Source organism: Globicephala melas, chromosome 18, assembly GCF_963455315.2.
Source record: "Globicephala melas chromosome 18, mGloMel1.2, whole genome shotgun sequence".
NCBI classification, from domain to species: Eukaryota; Metazoa; Chordata; class Mammalia; order Artiodactyla; family Delphinidae; genus Globicephala; species Globicephala melas.
Window position 1 is genome coordinate 20,176,723 of NC_083331.1, and position 21,209 is coordinate 20,197,931.

Consider the following 21,209-nt stretch of genomic DNA (forward strand, 5'->3'; position numbering starts at 1 on the left):
TCATAAAGTTATGGCATGGCACCCTTTAAAGTACTGCACGGACACAAGAAAGCATTAAATGCAAATATCTGAACAAACTACGGTTAAGGGTTTATTACAAGACTATAGCCACTGGAAGGACTGGTACAACTAAAATTAACTTTGATTTAGCCAGGCTTCCTAAAGACAGAAAAATACACCTAATCGCCTTAAATTGCATGCAGAGATTATCACCCTCACCTCCAAGGGAACTGCACAGAGAGAGGTCTATTTGCCTTCAGCTGCACAGTCAGATTCCTTTGAATTAGATCAATTTGCATAAACACAAAAAATTTTGGTTATTCAGCCATAAACTGTGCTGCCATTTTAGCCAAAATGGGCCGCTGTGCTATTTCATTTATAAGATTTTAAAAGCAATTAATTAATGCATTGAAGGATCTTCATTACACTATAAAATGCATTAGAAATTGACTCAATGATTATTACTAAAAAAAACAACTTTGAGAACGTAAGCACTTGTGTTACAGAGGGAATGGCCTAGAAAGTAAATTACTTGGTCACTCACCCAACGGCTATTCATTCATTTCTCATTGGAGGGAATAATATAAAGTAAATTTTAAACAGGCTGTTCAAATAAGTTACGTATTATAAAGTCTAACAAAATTTTACACCAAAACTAAAAACCTGAAGGTGTTATTTAAATTTTCACATAATAGACATGTTGGAGGATTTTTAAAACCAATACTGTTGCTTGCTGGAAAGCACAGTTCTTAGAAATGGAACTGATAACTGGCCACTAGCAATAGGTAAGGACTAGGGCTAGAAACCCCCATGCATGCACCTTGGTCCCCTGCATCCACTTTCAGATTAATGAGAGAAATAACATTAGGCTGGAATCTGACTCCTCAGTCTATAAATCACCCCGAGGACTGCCTGTCAGAATGCTCCGGGCTCGATTCTCATTGCAAAATCTCCCCCTCCGATCTGTCCTTCCAGCTCTAAACATGCAGTAACGCTACAATAGAGCACGGCATAGAGGAAGAAAACGTAATTCCTCCTTTCCTTTTAGGTTCTTTGGCTGGCCTAATAATCAAATTGATATGAAACAATTAACAGGAAAAAAACAAATTCCCTACGTACAGGAGCTCAAAAATACACGATACTGAAAGAAGTGACCAAAGCAGGCAGCTGTTGTTATCTTTTAGACAAAATAAATAAATAAATAAATCTGTGAAAAATTGACAAGACAAAGGGGTTTGAGCTTGGGGTGGTAAACGAGTGAAGAAGTAAATTTGTTTATACAGCCTTCTCGGTCCTGGATTCCCTATCTCTGGTGATAAGAATGCCTTCTACCCCTCTTTGGTACAGGAAGAGTACCTTTCACACAGGAGATTTATTTCCTGCTTTCAGGGAGACAAAGGAGGCCACAGTGTCCCTGCACCGACTGTTTCTTTAAGTAACTTTCGGTTCAAAATAATCCATATGCCAAAGTGGCATATTTTGGGGTGGCATATTCTGCTCCCCTTCAATGGTAAGAGACTCCAGCACTTCTTCAACCCGAGTTCTGATCCCAACTTTAGCTCTGGCCTTACTGGCTCTACAAACGTACTCAGATGGACTAACCAATGTTTCCTTCTCCGCTCCAAGGATACCACCTACCTTGCAAGGGTAGGGGTTAACCCTTATGAGGGTTGAAGGAGGAAATACCCTGAAGGGCCCAGACCATATCACCCTTTCAGTTCCCTTGTCAGTAACTTCAGGGTGATACTGAACCCATCACCAGGCTTTTGAAGAAATGACTTCTGATTAAAGTTCAAAACAAATGCTGATGCCAGGAAAACAATGAGAAAAGAAATGATACGTTTAAATCCAAGTACTTATTCTTTAAACTCTGCTTCCTCATAGACATGTTCTCACTCCTTAGAGAAGTATCTGCTACACATCTTCGGAGCAGTTGCCAGGAACATAAAAAGATTCACAAATTGTTTCTTGCCAAGAGCATCAAAGGTGATCAATTTGTTTATTTTGATCTGGAAGAGTTCTTAAATCTATGGCAGGACTCTTGCAGAGGGCAGAGAGCTGTGCTACAAGCCCTCCTCTGAGGCCCCACCCCCTCCTTCCTACCCCTCCATCCCAAGGCCCCAAACAAGCCTTGGTCCCAGCACCCTTTGCAGGAATACATAGTGTAGCCCCAGAATACGCTCCCCATTCTCCACTGGGGAGCACTCTTCTCTACCAGCCTGTCCCCTCAGGATTTCTTTGTCTTGATGAAATCAAAGCAAACCGACAAAGGCTATTATACTGAGGAATGAATGGAAATCACATAAAAACTCAGAAGATACAGTCCTGGCTCAAACACTTACTAGTAACATAACCCAAGGAAAATGATTTCACCGTCTAGTCTGGGTTTCCTTACACGTAAGCCCTGAATGTTCAGAGCTGGAAGAATAAATAGCACCTACTCCATCACCTTCCAAAGACAGTCAAAAGAATATAATGCTTACACATACTTAAAGCATGTATATTGAAGCTTTCTGGATATCAAGATTATTTTATTAATGTCACAATATTTCCAGGAATTTAGTCTTTTTGTGCCTTAGAAGATTGACTCTCTTTTCTAAAGATAATGGACTATATGATATTAATAATGGCGGGGCTTCCCTGGCGGTCCAGTGGTTAGGACTCCAAGCTTCCACTGCAGGGGGCGCAGGTTCAATCCGTGGTTGGGAAAGTAAGATCCCGCACGCAGCTCGGCCACAATAATGATAATAATGGGGGCTTCCCTGGTGGCGCAGTGGTTGAGAGTCTGCCTTCCAATGCAGGGGACACGGGTTCGTGCCCCGGTCCGGGAAGATCCCACATGCCGCGGAGCGGCTGGGCCGGTGAGCCATGGCCGCTGAGACTGTGCGTCCGGAGCCTGTGCTCCACAACAGAGAGGCCACAGCAGTGAGAGGCCCGCGTACCGCAAAATAATAATAACAATAATAATAACAGCAAACGTCAACACCAGGCATTGACCTGAGCACTTTACACCTATACTCATTCATTTCCTCCTCACAATAATCCTATGATCATTATCCCTGATTGTATGACCAGGCTCAGGGAGCTTAAGTACTGGCCATATCCTGGTAGAACCAGGACTGAGACCCAACCACGTGTGCTCTTAGCCACTACGCCAATGACAGGCTAACGATGTGCAGTTATCCATTTTACTAAAGTTATATTATTTTACTGTGACGCATAACCCCATGGGAATCTAGGAAGGCCGGCGACATCTGCGGGCCACTCACTCTGAGCCAGACCCGAACTCCGCGTACCTCCTTTTACAACAGCCCTGAGTGAGGAAGACTATTTTCACTATTAACAAATTACAAACCTGAAGTTCAGGGAGACTCCGTCATTTGCTTCAAAGTCTAAAATAAATAAGTTGGGGAGATAATACGCAAAAACAAATACAACCATTAGGCAGAGAGATGTTTAAGTCCCTGCCCGTCTCCCTCAGGGGGCATCTCCTGGGCCGGCTCCTCTTCGGCCTGAGGCCTCACGGAGTCCCAGAGCTGACCCCCAACTTACACCGACCCTTGCTCCCCACACCGGGGGAAAGGGACACCCAGTCTGCTGGGCCCACTGACCAAGGGGCCTAGAAGGGAGGGGAACTTTCCGACATCGGGTAGGAACGGCCGCAGGGGAGAGAGTTATCCCCAAGAGGCAGGAGGTTCACATCCTGATGCCACGATCTCCAGGTTCAGAATTCCTTGTCAGAACGGAGCTTACATTTTTCCAAAGAAACGTCATCGACACAAAGGCCCACCTCTGCTAGGGTTAAATAGAGGGTTGGCGGGGGAACCAAACCACCGCTTACTACTGTATTTCCACAGGAAAATGTATTCCAAGGTCCAAGAAAACCCTTGCTATGATAGGCGGCTGTGGACCTCCAGGTTGTAAGTCTGGGTGGGACTTCCCAACATGCCTTTTAGTACTTGGGAGCCAATTTACACGGAGCCCATGCATGTCCTCCAAACCACATGCAGTAAAATCCTGAACTAACACATTTAATCTGTAACCGCTCTTAGTTTTCTATCTTGTTCTCCCCAGCTTTGGACCACATGTTATTAAAGGTTTCACAGTATTTTTTCTTTTAGGGACCTTCCCCGTGGCTGGTCTGGGTGGGGCGGACCTGAGAAGTCTATGGAGGGAGGGAGGTCTTCCGTCCATCCAGTGTAGCCTCCTGGCTCCACAGAAACGGCCCTCTGCTGGGAGTTGCCCACTGCCCTGCTGTGTGACCTTGTGCAAGTGGCTTAAGCTCTCTGAACCTCAGTGTTCTCAGCTATTAAATGAGGGAGAGATGTGAATGGGTGGTTTCTAGATATCTAAACTCCCTCTTCAGGCTACAATGGTCAAGAAAGGGATTTCAGAGGCAGATGAATTTCAACCAGATACAGGTGGCTGAGTGGAACCTAGCTAACAGCTGGAAGAGTCAGGAATTACTGAGCTCCTACTACAGTGAAAACAGAACACTCAGCAAGAATTAAATGAGGTGATGTATATATTACATATATTTAATACATATATTAACATATAAAGCACTTGGAGGAATGCCTGGCACAGAGAGAGCACTTGACAATGTTATCTATTGTTGTTATAATCACTGTTCTTACAACTCAGCTAAGTACCTATTGTTCCCATTTTATAGCTGACATCAGTTTATAGAAAACTGATACTCGGGGTTTAAGTTATCTGGTCAGAGTAACACAGTTTACAGTCGACAAAGCCAAGGTTTGGACCCAGGTCTTTGAGGCTCAAGAAAGCTGATGTTTAACCTCTAATCTACACAAGATGGAAGACAGACTAAAAGGCTTTATCTGGAAAAGACACTTGTTAATGAGAATACATGTATAGTACTTTCAAAGATGTTATTTCTTTAATCCTTATGCAATTCTGCAAAGTATGTACTGTAGAACTATGTCTCTAATTTTTTTAATCATCCACAGCTCCTATACATGATAGGTACTCAAAAACTGTTTCCTTTCACTGTACTTGTTAATTTCAAGCACTATTTGATACAATAAAACTGCACCCATCCCCTTCAGACGTCAGGATAACTCTACATCCAGATGTAACCTGGCTTATCAAACACTTGCAAATGTTAAAAAAAGCAACCTTATCTTCCTTTTTTACTACTGTTGAGAAAGCATAACTCTGGGGACCCACCAACCACCAAAAAGAAGATTCTAAATTTTTGAGAGATGGTGGGGAGAAGGGGGGCCCAGACTGGCCAGAGTCACCCATTTTTAAGTATGAATGTGGCCCCTTCCCCTTTTACAGCACATCATGCGCTCAATAACATTTATTGAGGGTCTACCTCGCACCCAGGCGGGATCAGCATGGTGTTGTGCTGGGTCCTGGGGCTGGAGTGGTGAATGAGACAGGCCTGGCTTGGGCCTCGTGGGAGGGCAGACTTGCACAGCACAAAGTCACTGCATCCAGGCTGGGGGAGGAACAGTAGCTAGCTACCAGCAACACCAGAGGGAGTGCGTGCTGGGCTGAATCGTGTCCCCCTGAATTCATGCCTAGAAGCCCTAACCCTCAGAATGTGATTTATTTGGAGATTACGCCTTTCAAGTGGTACTTAAGGTTAAATGAGTAGGTTACGGGTGGGCCCTAATTCAGTGTGACTGGTGTCTGTATAAGAAGAGGAAATCTGGACTTGCAAAGAGACGCCAGGGACTCAGGCGCAGAGGAAGGGTCATGGGAACACACAGGGAGGCTGGCCGATGACAAGCGAAGGAGAGACGCCTCGGGAGAAACCGGCCCTGCTGACACCCTGACTTTGGACTCGGCCTCCAGAACTGGGAGGAAATAAATGTCCGGTGTTTAAGCCCCCCAGTCTGTGGTATTTTGTTATGCGGCCCGAGCCAACTAATACAGTGGGTGACGCTGAGAAGCAAAAAGATGCCATGTGAAAAAAAATAAGGTCAGCGCTGAAAAAAACGGCAGCAGATCAGCGAACTGTGCATAGTGGCAGATCCAAGATGATGGATTGAGAGTGTGGGGACTACGAGAGGGCTGTGAGTAGGAAAGAAGAGACAACGGTGCACTGATGTTAATCTAGCATTTTCTGTGACAGGCATGAAGGGCACATACGAAAATAAGGAAAAACCCCTGCCTAGCCAGACCTCACAGGCCAGCGAAGGAGGAAAAAGCTGAAATCTGGGGAAAGCACCAAAGAGGAAGGCAATAACTAACAAAAAAATGCCATAAGGGAATAATGCAAAAGTGCCTTAAAGCTATGCCTGATTCAGTGCTCAGATCTGCAAGGAAGGGATGGCAGGGAGGCCCGTGTCTCGAGTAGGCTGGGGACTGGATAAAGTAGGAGCGTGGTTAAGGAGACTCTTCCAGGGCAGAGAGGAGGGCGAAGTGAGGGAAATGACCTGGAAAAGCAAAACGGAGGCAATCTATAGGAAGGCCAAGTCAGGCAGTCTGTGAGTGATGCTATCTTTGAAATTGTCACTGTTGCCTGCAGAGCTAAAGTGCGTCAAATCAGAGCCAAGCTGACGGAACCAGGTCAGATGCATTGATGCTACTTGTAGCACTGTACAGCATCAACGTCAAAAAATAGGAAAGAACGTTAGGGAAATACACTGAGTAGCAAAACTCCACGGCCTGCGCCGCAGGGGTCAGCTGTCAAAAGCAAGGCCACGGGAGAAGCCAGAAGATTAAGAAAACTAAAATGGGGCCTCCCTCTGCCCATCTGGGGAGAACAGTGAAGGGGAAATTCAAGGCTCACTGAGCCAGAGGGATCCCGGCTCTGCTTCAAGTCACACGGTCTTAGGGCCCCTCTAGCAAAGAGACTGAGGAAACACAGCAAAAGGAAGAAAGTGAGTATCACGGCAGATTCCAAAATTATAAAGCCTGACCTTGGTGACTTAAAATATCCTGGAGGGACTTCCCTGGTGGCGCAGTGGTTAAGAATCACCTGCCAATGCAGGGGACATGGGTTTGAGCCCTGGTCTGGGAAGATCCCATGTGCCACGGAGCAACTAAGCCCGTGCGCCACAACTACTGAGCCTGCACTCTAGAGTCCGCGAGCCACAACTACTGAGCCCGCGTACCATAACTACTGAAGCCCGCACGCCTAGAGACTGTGCTCCACAATAAGAGAAGCCACTGCAAGAGAAGCCCATGCACCGCAACGAACAGTAGCCCCTGCTCGCTGCAACTAGAGAAAGCCCGAACGCAGCAACGAAGACCCAATGCAACCAAAAATAAATAAATAAAATAAATTTATATAAAATAATCATTTCTATATACTAGCAACAAAAAATGAAGATGAGTGCAAAAAATTTTTTTAAATCCTGGAAAAGTTCCAGGTACCATAAGTTAAGCTGGCTCAGTATCAACATCATATTAACACAGGAGCAATAATGTCTCATCAAGCAAAAAAATAAAATGTTTCTGTGATGCAAATCAAACACTGTTGTTCTCTGATTTTTTTTGTCCCCCCTATACTCCTCCTCTATGGCCAGTGAAGGAGGACGGGGTGGGAAAAAGTACGAGCGCACAGAAATCCAACTATAAAGGCATTTCCCTCCTACTGCCTTGATGGAGTAAAAGCAAGAGAAGCCACGTTCTCACAGTTCCTCAACTTTCTGTTCATGTAAACAGTCTCACTCGATTTTTGAATTACTCTGTGGGAACAGATGGCTTCCAAATGTATGACTTCTTACTACAGTTTATGGAAGCAATACTACTGAACTCTGAAATTAAGATGAAGAAAACACAGACATGCTTCAAGCTTGCATCTTTATTGGCAGGCCTAGTTTTCCTGAACTAAGGCTTACATGGAATCCTGACTTTCCATATTTTTTCTTTTCTTCCTCGCTTTTTTTTTCTTTTTTCGTTAAACAATTCACACGACACACACAAAAACTTGTCTGAAATATAATAGCAGCTGAAAATTCTGTGGCAAAAAGACTTCCATGCCACAAAAAACAGCAGTGGTAACAGAGGCCTCTAGACTTCCTATAAATTATACATAAACAAAGGCATCAGATATGTAAATATAGCTGGGTTTTGGGTCTTACATCCTTAAGCCTTTTATGATAGATTGTAATTTTATATTTGAAATAAACACTGCAATTAACACCAAATTACCTTAATTCCAACAAGTGACACAGTCACTGAAAGAGTTCACAAATGGTGATCTTGGTGGCAGTACCAGATCAAAGCCCAGGCCAGTTTTCCCGGATGTCTTTCTAAGGCAGAAGTCTAATTTTCCAAAATGCTAAACCAAATCTGGAAAGCAGCATCACAGACAGGTTTTTGTGAGGCACAGACAAAATTTCAAGTCAGGTGGTCTGACTGATGAACCTATAAGCACCTTAAATAGAGTTCATAGCAGTTCTGCCATTTAAATTGCCAAGTCTCTGAAAAAGCATACTCAATACGGCACCTGGGGGAGATGACTCTGGGAAGAGATGAAGAGAAAGTAAATGCTGCCCAGCCTAAAGATAAAACATCTTTATACCTATATCTCTATCTATAGAAATTTATAGAGCAAATGAAAATTTTGGCACAAAAAAAATACTTTCATGCAACAAAAGAACTGTAGCAATAAGAGATGCCTCTAGACTTCCCATAAATTATACATAAATAAAGGCATCAGATATGCAAATATAATTGGGCTTTCTTTTTTGGTTAAGCAAGTCACACACCTACATAAATTTATATAGATATAGATATATACCTATAAATACAAGTACATAAGTATACCTATAAACATAGGTAAATAGATATACCTATAGCTATAGGTAGACAGATATAGGTAGGTAGGTAGACAAACAGATATGAAAAAGGGGAAAAATAGAAAAGTACACACAAAAGAAGGAAACAATTTATGCTTAAATAAGTAATGATGAAGCTGAGTAACAGGACAGAAAAAGCCTTTGTTCACACCAGTAGGACAGCAAGAGCAAAAGGAAATTAACCTCTGCACTGATCAACACCAACATGGATTTCAAAATACCCTTTAAATGCTTACACCAAAGAACTGCTAAACCACAGCATGAAAAATTTAAGTTTGCAACAAAACTCAAAAAAAAAAAAAAAAACTTAGTCAACAATCGAAGTTAAAAATTTTAATTAGTGGGGTGTGCCGAATTTTTGCCTAATAACATACGCTCACCAAAAATCAAATGAGATGTCGCAGTGACTGACAAACAATCCGGTAGAATTCTTTCAATGATGAAGGTCAAACCTTAGGCTGACCTTATAAACTGGCACAGATCAAAAATTACCAGAGGTTTTGTTGCCTATGGTTGTATGCTGTTATTCTAGAACATGCTGTTATTCTAGAACATTCTAGAACATGATTAGTGTGCTTCTGCCTTTTCAAGAAAGAGCAGCCCATAATGCAAGCAATGAGAATAGAGGTATGTTTGTGGAGATTGTTTCTGCCACAAACAGAAACGTGGAAGAGCACATCTGGATATGGTTCAGAGACATCATCTATATGGAGTCTTAGTAGTTCTAACAGCTTTTACTATTAGAAGTCCTCTGCATTGAAACTGATCAACAAGCAAAAAATAATAATAGGAAGGAAAAGGATGTGACTCATTGTTTATGAATGAAGTATTCAGAATATATGTCATTAATATAGCCATTTAAATGACTACCACAATAAACAATCATTACAGCAATGACGAATAAATTTAGTTCAATAGCAGAAGCATAATTTGAAACAAGATATAACTATAAAAGAACACACGTTCTACGAAAACACATGTGATTTCAAGTTTCATTACATTTGTAATGAAAAATCTTTATGACCGAAATGGAATGGTTTTTGAGACCAAATAGATATCACCAAGTCCTGGGTACATCCCAAAGACTAAAGGATGCTAATATCCCAAGGATTCGGTTGCTACAGGATGGGAGTGGGGCGGGGGAAAGTCAGGCTTCAGCAGGTAAGCCTGCCCACAGATCTCAGAGAAGATTCTTTGCCTCTGTAGACACTGGAGAGAGGTATCTCACACAGACTAGGGCATTAGTCCCACAGGCTGACATATCCCAGGCCTCAGCCATCCCCAGCATCCTCAAAGGGTCCTAAGAGCCCTGTGCTCTGTTACCTCATTACATGGTGACAGTGGGGTGGGAGAATGTGACCAGAAGCACAGGCCTGAATGCCCTCTCTTACTGTTTTATTCTCAGCAAGTCTCAGGCTGTCAGGTTCTCACTCCACACGTTCAAACTATCTTTCCCACCACAGAATGTGCCTGTGCACTTCCATCCGAAACCTAACCATCCTACAAAACCTGACCCCAATCCCACCTCTGCTATGAGTCTTTCCTAACTCATTTAACTGAAATGGCCTTTTAGTTCCTGAATTTTGCAATGTCTATCTACGCTATTGGCATCTCACCTTGACCTGCCTTGAGAGTCCCGTGGCTTCCTGGACCTGTCGTGGCGCTCCTGTCGTGTCTTACACTTTGCACCTCCTCCAGCACCTGCACTGGCACATACAGGACCTCGATGAGTATTTGTCCCCCGCGCTGGGGAAGCCCTTCATTTCCCATATAGACTTCTCTGCTTCAAGCCACCCCAAAAAGATATTCGCAATGACACAGCCCTCCCTCTCCTTAATGAGACCAACTTTCAACAACTGTTCTGCACATCAAATCCAAGAGCTTCCTTTTTATTTTCCAGGATCTCCTGCAATCAGCCTGAGACAGACGCTTTCTTTTCTTACTCCTCTTTTCAATCTGCTTTATTTGTCATACAAACACCCTCTGGAACTTCCTTAACCCAAAATGACACTATTTAAAATATTAGCACTAGGGACTTCCCTGGTGGCTCAGTGGTTAAGAATCTGCCTGCCAAAGTAGAGGACATGGGTTCGGGCCCTGGTCCCGGAAGATCCCACATGCCATGGAGCAACTAAGCCTGTGTGCCACAACTACTGAGCCTGCGCTCTAGAGCCCGAGAGCCACAACTACTGAGCCCACGTGGCACAACTACTGAAGCCCATGCACCTAGAGCCCGTGCTCCACAACAAGAGAAGCCACCGCAATGAGAAGCCCGCACACCGCAACAAAGAGTAGCCCCCACTCGCCACAAGTAGAGAAAGCCCGTGCGCAGCAACAAACACCAATTGCAGCCAAAAAAAAAAAAAAAAATCAGCACTAGAAAAGAAAAGTTTGCTTTCCTGATGCACATATCTTTGTACTTCTTTTCATCGGGCAGATTTTCTGCTTCAGTTGATATTTATTACTAGTCATCGTTTGTGCTGTTGTTGTTACAAGCTGCTATAAGTCATCTTTAATACGAAGCAGCACGTATACTTCTAAACAAAGATATTAGAAGTATAACTCTTCCTACTCAACCTGCAAAATCTACTTCTTCATTTATCTCCTCACCCACCTCCAACTAGAATGAAAACTCCATCAGAAGGGATACAGGGATTCTCTGTTGGTCCCTGCTGTATCCCTAGTGCTTAGAACAGTGCCTGGCACTTAGGGCGCTTGGTGGGTACTTGCAGAATGAATGTGGGTTGAATGAATCTCCAGATACCCTCCCAAATTCTGCTCCTCTCCACCCCTTCCCTGCTTAACAGGAATATGGTCAAGAACATATACACTAGGGACTTCCCTGGTGGCGCAGTGGTTAAGAATACTCCTGCCAATGCAGGGAACACGGGTTCGAGCCCTGGTCCGGGAAGATCCCACAAGCCGCGGAGCAACTAAGCCCGTGCGCCACAACTACTGGGCCTGCGCTCTAGAGCTCACGAGCCACAACTACTAAGCCCACGTGCTGCAACTACTGAAGCCCATGCACCTAGAGCCCGTGCTCCGCAATAAGAGAAGCCACCGCAGCGAGAAGCCCGCTCCCCGCAGCGAGGAGTAGCCCCCGCTCGCCGCAACTAGAGAAAGCCCATGTGCAGCAACGAAGACCCAACGCAGAAAAAGAAAAAAACATATACACTAGAGTGAAACCATCAGAGTTCAATCCCTGATTCACCATTTAAGTAGGACTATGATCTTCAGCAACTATTACTCAACTCTCCCCAGCTGTACATGAGGATCTGACTGGCTTCTACGGAGGACCGGGCGGGATAGTGCAGAGCACACACCCGGTGCTCATTGTGGCTCTTTTGTCCAGGTTTCTCCCATTCAGCCAGTGTCACCTGTTCCACCACACCCGCGTGGATCAGCCTTTCTTTCCCCTTCCCACCAGCAAAAAGACTAGACCCTGATACAACCAAACTATTTTCACTCAAATATGAGTAAATCGATAGGCTCAAAGTGAGGCAGAGAGCCTGAGAGCTTTTTTCCTATGAAAAATATGTATGCACTTGACTGACAGAGCTTAAACGTCTACTGAGCAGCCCAGGGCCTCTGTGTTTCTGTGTTTGCATCTGGGGTTTCACAACTCCTGTCCAGATAAGCTACATTGCCCAAGAGTGCAGTTCTGCTTAGGTGGGCTGCCAGAAGAGTTACTTTTACAAGGCATAAACCAAATGGTCTGTATTATACAACTGAACAGTGAGAAAAAGCCTTCCATGTCACTCGCTGTCTTCCAAAATTTATGAAAAAGTCCACTTTACATCTTAGGTCTTTAAGGATCTTCATATGTCTTTCTGATCTTAAGAGATATTCTGTAAACTACATTTTAACCCCAGAGAAACCACTGTCTTTATTGTATATGTTACTGTTCATACACTCCACTCTACTAGAACTCTTTATATGCAGGAAAGGTCAACACTGTGCAAACGGAGGTAATTTTAACTCATGCTTTATTTTGAGTTTTGCTCTTCCAAATAAGGAACAGTGCTCGGTAAATAGAACAAAGGGCAGAATACATTTGGTTTACACCCAGCTTTGACCTGAGGCAAAGATGTTTTTGCAAAAGCAACTCTTTAACACATTCAGGTACTGAAATTTCATGTAAAATAGCTGTCTACATTGAATTCTCTCTATCTTTATAGGGTTTTCCTAACTTTTCTACAAACTTCAGTGACACTCCCCCTCCCATAATTAACACTGCCTTTTTTGACAGCGAGTTAAGCCTCCAAGTTTCAACTAGTTAGAATTTTCTGAGCATCAAACACGCGCAAGTGGGGCTCATAATTAAAACCTGCGGAATTCACAACCACAGCTCGCCACAAGCAAGCAAGAGAGAACAAAATATTTTTAAGCACTGCCGTGCCTCAAATGGTAAGGCCTTCACTGAAAGAGGTGGTCTCTGCTTTTAAAAGCATGGGTCTTGGGCTTCTCTGGTGGCGCAGTGGTTGTGAATCCGCCTGCCAATGCAGGGGACACGGGTTCGAGCCCTGGTCAGGGAAGATTCCACACACCCTGGAGCAACTAAGCCCCTGAGCCACAACTACTGAAGCCCGCGGCCCTAGAGCCAGTGCTCTGCAACAAAAGAAAAGCCCGCGCGCTGCAATGATGCTCACCACAACTAGAGAAAGCCCAGACAGCAACGAAGACCCAAGGCAGCCAAAAAAATTAATTAATTAATTATTTTTTAAAATGCACGGGTCTTCTCAAAGAAATGCCAACAGAGCAGTTCACCCATCTTGAAATAAACGTCAGCATAACTGAATTAGAGGAACAACTTTCAATGCCCCCATCCTGGACGACAAACACATATTATTATTGGTCATGCCAGCTCCATTTTCTGCAGTCATATCCAATCCTTCCACAGCTCACTGTACACTCTACAGCAAAAGGGAAGTCGAACTTAACGGACTTTTTTTTTTAAGTTAATGATTCAGGCAATTCTTGGAATAACTTCCACTTGAGAAAATGCAACTAAGAAGTCCTATCAAGAGACTCCCCAGCTGTTGACAGCTCGACTCTGGAAATTCCCTCCTTCATGCCCATTTCTGACTATCCCTGAATCCAAATTACAAAGTTTAATGACCCTTAAGAGCCCTTTTTGCCTCCAGTGAACTCAGAACTCTGGCTAAATATTCGTTAGGACTCAATAAAAGTTTGCTGAATTAAAGGAGGGGAGCATTGGAAACCTAGCTCCAAAAGGCAACTGTCTGCCCCCTCGCCCGAACCCCTCTTCCCGCAGGAGAGGAAACTGGGAGATCTGGAGCTGACAGTCATGCCGTCCAGGATCCTAGGGGTTTGACACTCGGCCCTTGATGTGATGACAGCCACGAGGTCTGGGCGGTGGTTCCAAAACGGAGCACCCACTGCTCTGGGAAATGCTGGGCGCTTGCCAAGATACAAACCCTCCCCCAAGGAGCTGAAACCGGACGGTCGGGAACCGAGTCAGTGCTGTAGGGATCCCAAGGCCTGAATCGCATTCCAGCAGCCTCCTTCCTGTTTATAGATCCCACTCCAGTAACTCCAACTACCAAAGAGAAAGCAGACCTCTCAGAAATACGTCAACACATGACATAACTTGAAAAGGCTGTATGCTCACTGACGCGAGTTGCAACTTGTCGGGCTCACGAAGGAAAACCGGCTCACTTTAATTATTCTTTTTTTTTTTTAATATGCCATGCCGTCTCTTTCCAGGGCCCCCGCAAATTTCGGGTTACTGAGAACTAGGTAGCCTCGGTGGCAGGAACCAAACCGCGTGGGCGGTTAGCTAGAGGCAAAGAACCGGGGAGCCGAGCCCCCCCCCCCAGCAAAGTGGCGGCGATTCGGTTTCGCGGCGATTCAGCGGCCGCTCCTTCCTCGCACAGGCGCAGGAAGGAGAAGCCTCGGCACCTCCTCGCAGTCGGCACCAAGTTGCTGGAGCGCTCAGTGATGTCGCCGCGCGGGCCTCGCGGCACCGCGCCGATGCCCTCGGGTCGGCGGAGGGCGCGCCACCTTTGTCTGGGTTTCCTCACCAGGACGGGCGACGCCTCGACGCAAAGCGGAGGCGCAGACACCGCGGCCGGGTTCCCAGCCTCTACGCGGGGCCCAGAAAACGGCCGCGGCCGCCTGAAACCTCCCACTTTCACTGCGCGCACCGGGCGCGCCCGCAAGTCACAGCCCGGAGGCCACTTCCCCCACACGGCCGCCGCGGGTGGGGAGCCGGAGACCCACGCGCTCCCACACGCTAGCGGGCCGAGCGTCCCGGAGCAGCCCGGCTCTCCCGGCGCCTCAGCGCACACGCGGGTCCCTTCCTCGGGAGAGCACGGGCCGCTGGTCCCTCAGCAAGGCCAGATCTCAGACTGGCTGCCGCGTCGGGGAAGGGACGACAGCCAGCCAGACAGCCACCCACGCCCACTGCCCGCCCTCGGCCCTCTCTCACCTGCCTGCACCGTGTCCGAGAGGTCGTGCGCGGGGGCCGCCGTCCTGGGAAATTCCTTCAGTTTCCTAGCACTGAGGTTCAACCCCCCGGAGTTGGCCGCTTCCTCCAACGCGCGCTCCAGCCCCCGGTTCAAGGGCAGGTTGAAGCCCCCGCCGCCGCCGCCGCCGCCTCCTCCGGCCCCGCCGCTGCCTCCGGCTCCTCCGTGGTGCTGATGGTGGTGGTGGTGGGGGGGATGATGATGGGGGTGCAGAGTAGCCACTGACAGGGCAGGGACGAAAGGTTGGGGTTCGCTTCCCGGCGTCGCCATCTTCTCCCGGGCCCCCCACCCCGCCCTGCCGCTCCTGCGGGGGGGGTCACAGCTTTTCCCCGGGTCGGGGAGACGGCAGCCCGGGCCGAGTCCCTGCAGTGCTCCACCGAGAGATGCTGAAAGAAGGGGAGGAGGGTGTGGGAGGCACGCGGAATGTGGGGGGTGAGAAGGGGAGGCGGCAGCGGCAGCTCGGTCTCGAAGCTTTCCTGTCCCTGGCAAGCTGAGGACTGCGGCGGCGGCGGCGGCGGCGGCGGCGGCAGGCAGCGCGCATGTGTCTCCTCCCGCCTCTGCTCCCTCCTCTAGGCGGCTCTCCCCTCCTCCGCCGCCTGCTCTCTCCTCCTCCTACCCGAGAGCCGTCAGTCTAGCCCCGCGCCTTCCTCCGCCGCCCGCTGCGGTGGCCCTGCTGCTCGGCCCCGCTATCCGGGGACGTGGGGGGCTGGATGCCGTGAGATCACGGGGAGGTGAGAGGTTATCTCAATTTTGCAAATTATTCTGGTTATTTGACCCAGAGTTCCCCGAGAGGCAGTTTTTCACTGTGGGGTCAGGCCAACAGACGACCCCTGGCATTTGGGCACCTACGATGAGCCATTCTCTGGTCCAAGTGGTCTGTATTCGTGACCTCATTAATCCAGGAACCCCGTGAGCGGAAAAATTGTTTCCCCCAGGCCACAGAGGAAGTTAAAAAACTCGTCTGAGGGCTTCCCTGGTGGCGCAGTGGTTGAGAGTCCGCCTGCCGATGTAGGGGACACGGGTTCGTGCCCGGGTCTGGGAAGATCCCACATGCCGCGGAGCGGCTGGGCCCGTGAGCCATGGCCGCTGAGCCTGCGCGTCCGGAGCCTGTGCTCCGCAACGGGAGAGGCCACAACAGTGAAAGGCCCACGTACCGCAAAAAAAAAAGAAAATAAAGAAACTTGTCTGAGTTCACCCATGCAGTCAGAGGCGGAGCCTTCAGACTCTAGGGTTGCCCTCCTTCCTGTAAACGCCCTCCCGGGCCGCACCTCGCTGCAAACAAATAGGAGTAAGGCAGAGGGTTTTCTGAGCGATGGCAGAAAACTACAGACACGGAAAGGAAGGACTTTTCAAAACGCAGGTCGTTTTTATGGTGGACAGAACCCATTGTCCTATGAGGAAGAAAGAGGGGCTGGCTGTGGCTCGCTGAGCCCAGAACTGGGTGGGGCTGGAAAGGTCAGAAAGTCAGTGACCCCAACTAGCCAATAACTCAGTCACAGCTGGAGCCTGCGCACAGGTACCGTCAAGGTATCCTCCTGCGCTTCTTCTAGCCCCTGTGGGGCATGGGAGCTGATGTGTCCGCCTGCAAGCGAATTCATGTTCTGCCCAGACCAACGCTGGCACACCAGCGGAGACAGAACATCTGACAACCTAAGAGCAGACCAGCTGGAAGATTAATAAAGTCCCACTCCTTTCCGAAGTTTTGGCTCCAACTCTCTAGGGCCTTTATTTTTGCTCTATACCCAAGGCTTGAGCAGCGTCCCTGTGAGCAACTTAGCTAGGGGAAGTGAGGATGCGGGTCAGTACGAAAATAATTCAACCCTTGGAGTAGAGGAGGCGGTTTTTTAAGTAGTGATGCAGAAACGTGGTGGCCTGAGCACCAGGCTGGATCTAAAGTACCGCGTGATCTATGTCACTTGCATTGACTGCGTGCATAATACGTAGCCCTTGAGTCCTCCAGGATTCTAGGATGAGTCCAACATTGTAACCTCGGAGGAGGAGACAAGCGCCACCTGCTGGTAGCCTCCCCGAAAACCTCTTCCCTCATCAACTTTTTCCCCTCTGCCTCCCAGACTTTTAAAAGCCAGGCTTGAAAATAATAATGATGATGATGATGATGATGAAAGTGAAAGTGTACTTATAAAAAATAACCTACCATTCCCTTTCCTCACTGGTGTTTTCCCAAAAAGCCAGTGAGAAACAGAGAAACACAGAAAAAATTTTCATTTGAAAGTCTTCAGCTAAAACCAGGTGGTAGTCTGTGTGATCAGTATGCAGGGTATGGTTGAGGACACCTTCTGGCGACTTGCAAATGTAATTCAGACCGTGAATTGTGGTGTTGCATCATATAGAGCATAATTCTTTTAGGACCACAAACTCTTTTTTAGAGGAAAAGATGGGATATAAGTTCAGGATTTGCTTTGTAGTAATCTGTTCTTATGTTAGGTTGACCTTGTTATTATAGCTTGTTTTATTTTCTCCAGATTACTAAAATGTAAACTCCTTGAGGGAGGAACTTATTCATCTTTGCAACTTCTTCCCCATATCCCAGAATCCAAGAGTACTTTGCATATAATGAGTGCACAATGAAGATTAGTAATTAAGCATTGCACAATAGACCAGGTGTTTTACAGGCTGCCATTTGTTGATGCATCTTACAAATGACGTCCTTGAATGAAGGAATTTTTCCTTCAAATGGGGGAGAGTACTTTACCCTTGAAAGTGATCTTGGTTATTCATAAATATTCAAGAAACTTGACAAGCCGTTTTCTCTTGCTGTCTTGTTTCTTCACTATTTTTTTAAGAAGGTGGACGTTTCTGCTTTGTTCAATTTCTTCTAAAACAGAACCGTCTTCCTGTTTCACTCTCCCCACACCCTACATATAGTCCTCTGATAACAGCTGTGTTATTACATCGACCCAGCTAACCATCTTGGTTATTCCAGAAGTGGCCTTCTGACCATAGGACGGAACACCCAGAGGATCCGAGGGTCCTGATTGTGTCCAAACCCTAGATTCTGACTGTTCCTAATTCACATCTTTAGTTTCTATGAGATAGCTAGTAGTGTATTGATAATACATTCTGCTGTTTGCCTAAGTCAATTTTATTTGGTTTTCTGTCAATGCAGCAAAGGGTTCTGATTAATATATTTAATTTACCACATTTTAGTCTTTATTCCCCCCTGTTTTCCTGTATAGCCTCATTTTTGGATGGTCCACAAATAATCTTTTACAAACTATTTGGATGATGGCAGCAGATTCTTTCCATGCTTCGTCTTTAGTACCTTCCAATCATTCAAAGTTAACAGAATTCAAATGATTGAGAACATGGGGGAAATGGAAATATTTCCTGCTTAAAATATTGGCTATTAGGAGAAACTTGATCAGTTTCATCAATAAATCAAAACATTTTAGAACCTATCTTTTTTTAATTCTTGTGCTCAGAAAACATATCAGGTCACATAGAGCCTTCCACATTTAAGACCCAGCTCTTTTGTTCTCACCTGAAAATGGAGTTGTGGACAGGCTTATAAGAATCAAACTTATGGGCTTCCCTGGTGGCACAGTGGTTGAGAGTCTGCCTGCTGATGCAGGGGACACGGGTTCGTGCCCTGGTCCGGGAAGATCCCATGTGCCGCGGAGCGGCTAAGCCCGTGAGCCATGTGCAGCTGAGCCTGCGTGTCCAGAGCCTGTGCTCCACAGCAGGAGAGGCCACAACAGTGAGAGGCCCGCGTACCACAAAAAAAAAAAAAAAGAAGAATCAAACTTATTAAGAATAGCATATAGATTTGAGCAGGGCTATTCAGCCCATATCACCTTCTCAGAAAATCACTGGGAATTATCTTTTGGAGAGTGATCAAAACATTTGCTCAAGAAGTGGGCATGGTCAGCCAGGTGTGTCTTTTTTTTTTTAATTGAAGTATAGTTAGATTTACAATGTTGTGCTAGTTTCAGATGTACAGCAAAGTGATTCAGTTATATATATATGTATATATACATATATATATTCTTTTTCAGATCCTTTTCCATTGTAGGTTATTACAAGATATTGAATATAGTTCTCTGTGCTATACAGTAGGTCCTTGTAGATAGTAGTGTGTATATGTTAATCCCAAACTCCTAATTTATCCCTCCCCCCGACCCCCCACTTTCCCCTTTGGTAACCATAAGTTTGGTTTTTATGTCTGTGCATCTATTTCTGTTTTGTACATAAGTTCATTTGTATCATTGTTTTAGATTCCACCTATAAGTGATATCATGTGATATTTGTCTTCCTCTGTCTGACTTACTTCACTTAATATGATAATCTCTAGGTCCATCCATGTTGCTGCAAATGGCATTATTTCATTCTTTTTTATGGCTGAGTAATATTCCATTGTATATATATACCACATCATCTTTATCCATTCATCTGTCGATGAACACTTAGGTTGCTTGCGTGTCTTGGCTATTGTAAATAGTGCTGCTATGAACTTTGGGGTGTGTGTATCTTTTCTAACTGGAGTTTTCTCTGGATATATGCTGAGGCAGGTGTGTCTTTCATGGTCCTGACTGCCCCCTCCAGCCACAGGGTGGATAAGTGCGTCTACCAACTCTCCTGAAAATTTAAGCAAAAGCACTCCAAAACCATAGGCAATTAACAACAGGCATTTGACCCCAAAGGCAGGAAGAATCAGGGCTTATTTATATCTTTTACCTTGATGTATTCCAACCTCTCAGCTTTGGTTTCCTCTTTCCTAAAAAAAGGAGAAAGAATATTCCCTGACTAACACCACCCTTTTTACTCTCTCCACACTCTCTCAGTACCAAAGTTTTCTCTTTGTACTGCATCTGTAAATATTTATCAGTAAATATGTATCTGTAAATGATTGGGGTACGTAGTTTGTATTCATTAGCTTTTAAGTATATCAGATGCCGAGCTCAGTCCTTTTTTTCCTAGAATAGTCAATAAATAATGTTGTCTGAGTTATTTGTATATTGTAAGGCAACTAATAACACCAATGTGAATTTCTCTGTTTAGATTTTTTTCTAGCATTCCAAAACACTAATCTGACAAAGCAAACCTGGCAAAATGGAAAGATTAGAATAATATCCCAAGTTTTTCATTAAAGCTGAACGCAATCAATTTTAAGAATTGTATATAAATGTTGGACTATATGTAAATGTGAGACCATGCTTTCCTATTTTTTTTCCTAGTGGAAAAAAATAAAACAATGGTAATAATAAATTCTAGCCAAATTAGTCTATCCTTATTTGGAAAAAAAAAAGTAGGCTACTAGAGTCAGCTTCCCAAGAAGTTTTTTTTAAATATTACTTATCTGTGAAATCAAAAAGCCTATGAACCACTTGCTTAGATTCTTGGTTTTCTTAAAAGAGAGTTAGTCGTACTAAACTCCAGCTACCTGCCCTCAAGCTTTTTCTCAAGCTGTGCTCACACCAACTGTAATTTAATGTAAAACCTAGTATCTTTCTGAGAGTGTAACGTTTCTTTGGGTCGCCACCCCTATCTGTTTTCTAAGCATTCTCATTCCAGAATTTATCATAAGTCTGAAAAGAAAATATTGCCTCCCTTTTAAAAACTATTTCGCAGCTGGCTATTGTCCAGATCCAGCTTTTTTGCCCTCTCCACTCCAACCTCCCAGCAAAAATCCTCAACCTCCTTACAGGGGCTCATTTTTACTTCTCACCGAGAAAGGCACCAGAAGCTCCTCCCCTGTGGCCAGGCCCTGCCCTGCTCTCTCTGCCTGTTCTCTCAGAGACAAAGCAGAGCTCTAGCTCTAGACCAGGGAGACTTTATTTACGTCGTCCTTTCCACTACAGCTCCTATTCAATAAAGAAACCACAAACTCTGGGCCATCAAGACAACAGTCACAAAGAAGCTGCCTTCTAGAACCATTCTCTGAATGACAAGAGAGGAGCTGTCCATGAATTAGTGGATT

At 45.6% G+C, this 21,209-nt stretch overlaps 1 protein-coding gene across 6 annotated transcripts in view; it reads right to left on the minus strand.

Moving 5' to 3' along the window:
- LRCH1 (leucine rich repeats and calponin homology domain containing 1) overlaps positions 1 to 15,779 on the minus strand; it is a 190,848-nt gene extending 175,069 nt beyond the window's left edge. For all 6 annotated transcript variants that reach the window (XM_030882253.2, XM_060287811.1, XM_060287812.1 and 3 more), the window contains exon 1: positions 15,235 to 15,779. In XM_030882253.2, coding sequence (XP_030738113.1) covers positions 15,235 to 15,541 — 307 coding nt within the window. In that variant the 5' untranslated portion in view covers positions 15,542 to 15,779. The remainder of the gene's footprint in view (positions 1 to 15,234) is intronic.
- Between the last annotated feature and the right edge of the window lie 5,430 nt (positions 15,780 to 21,209).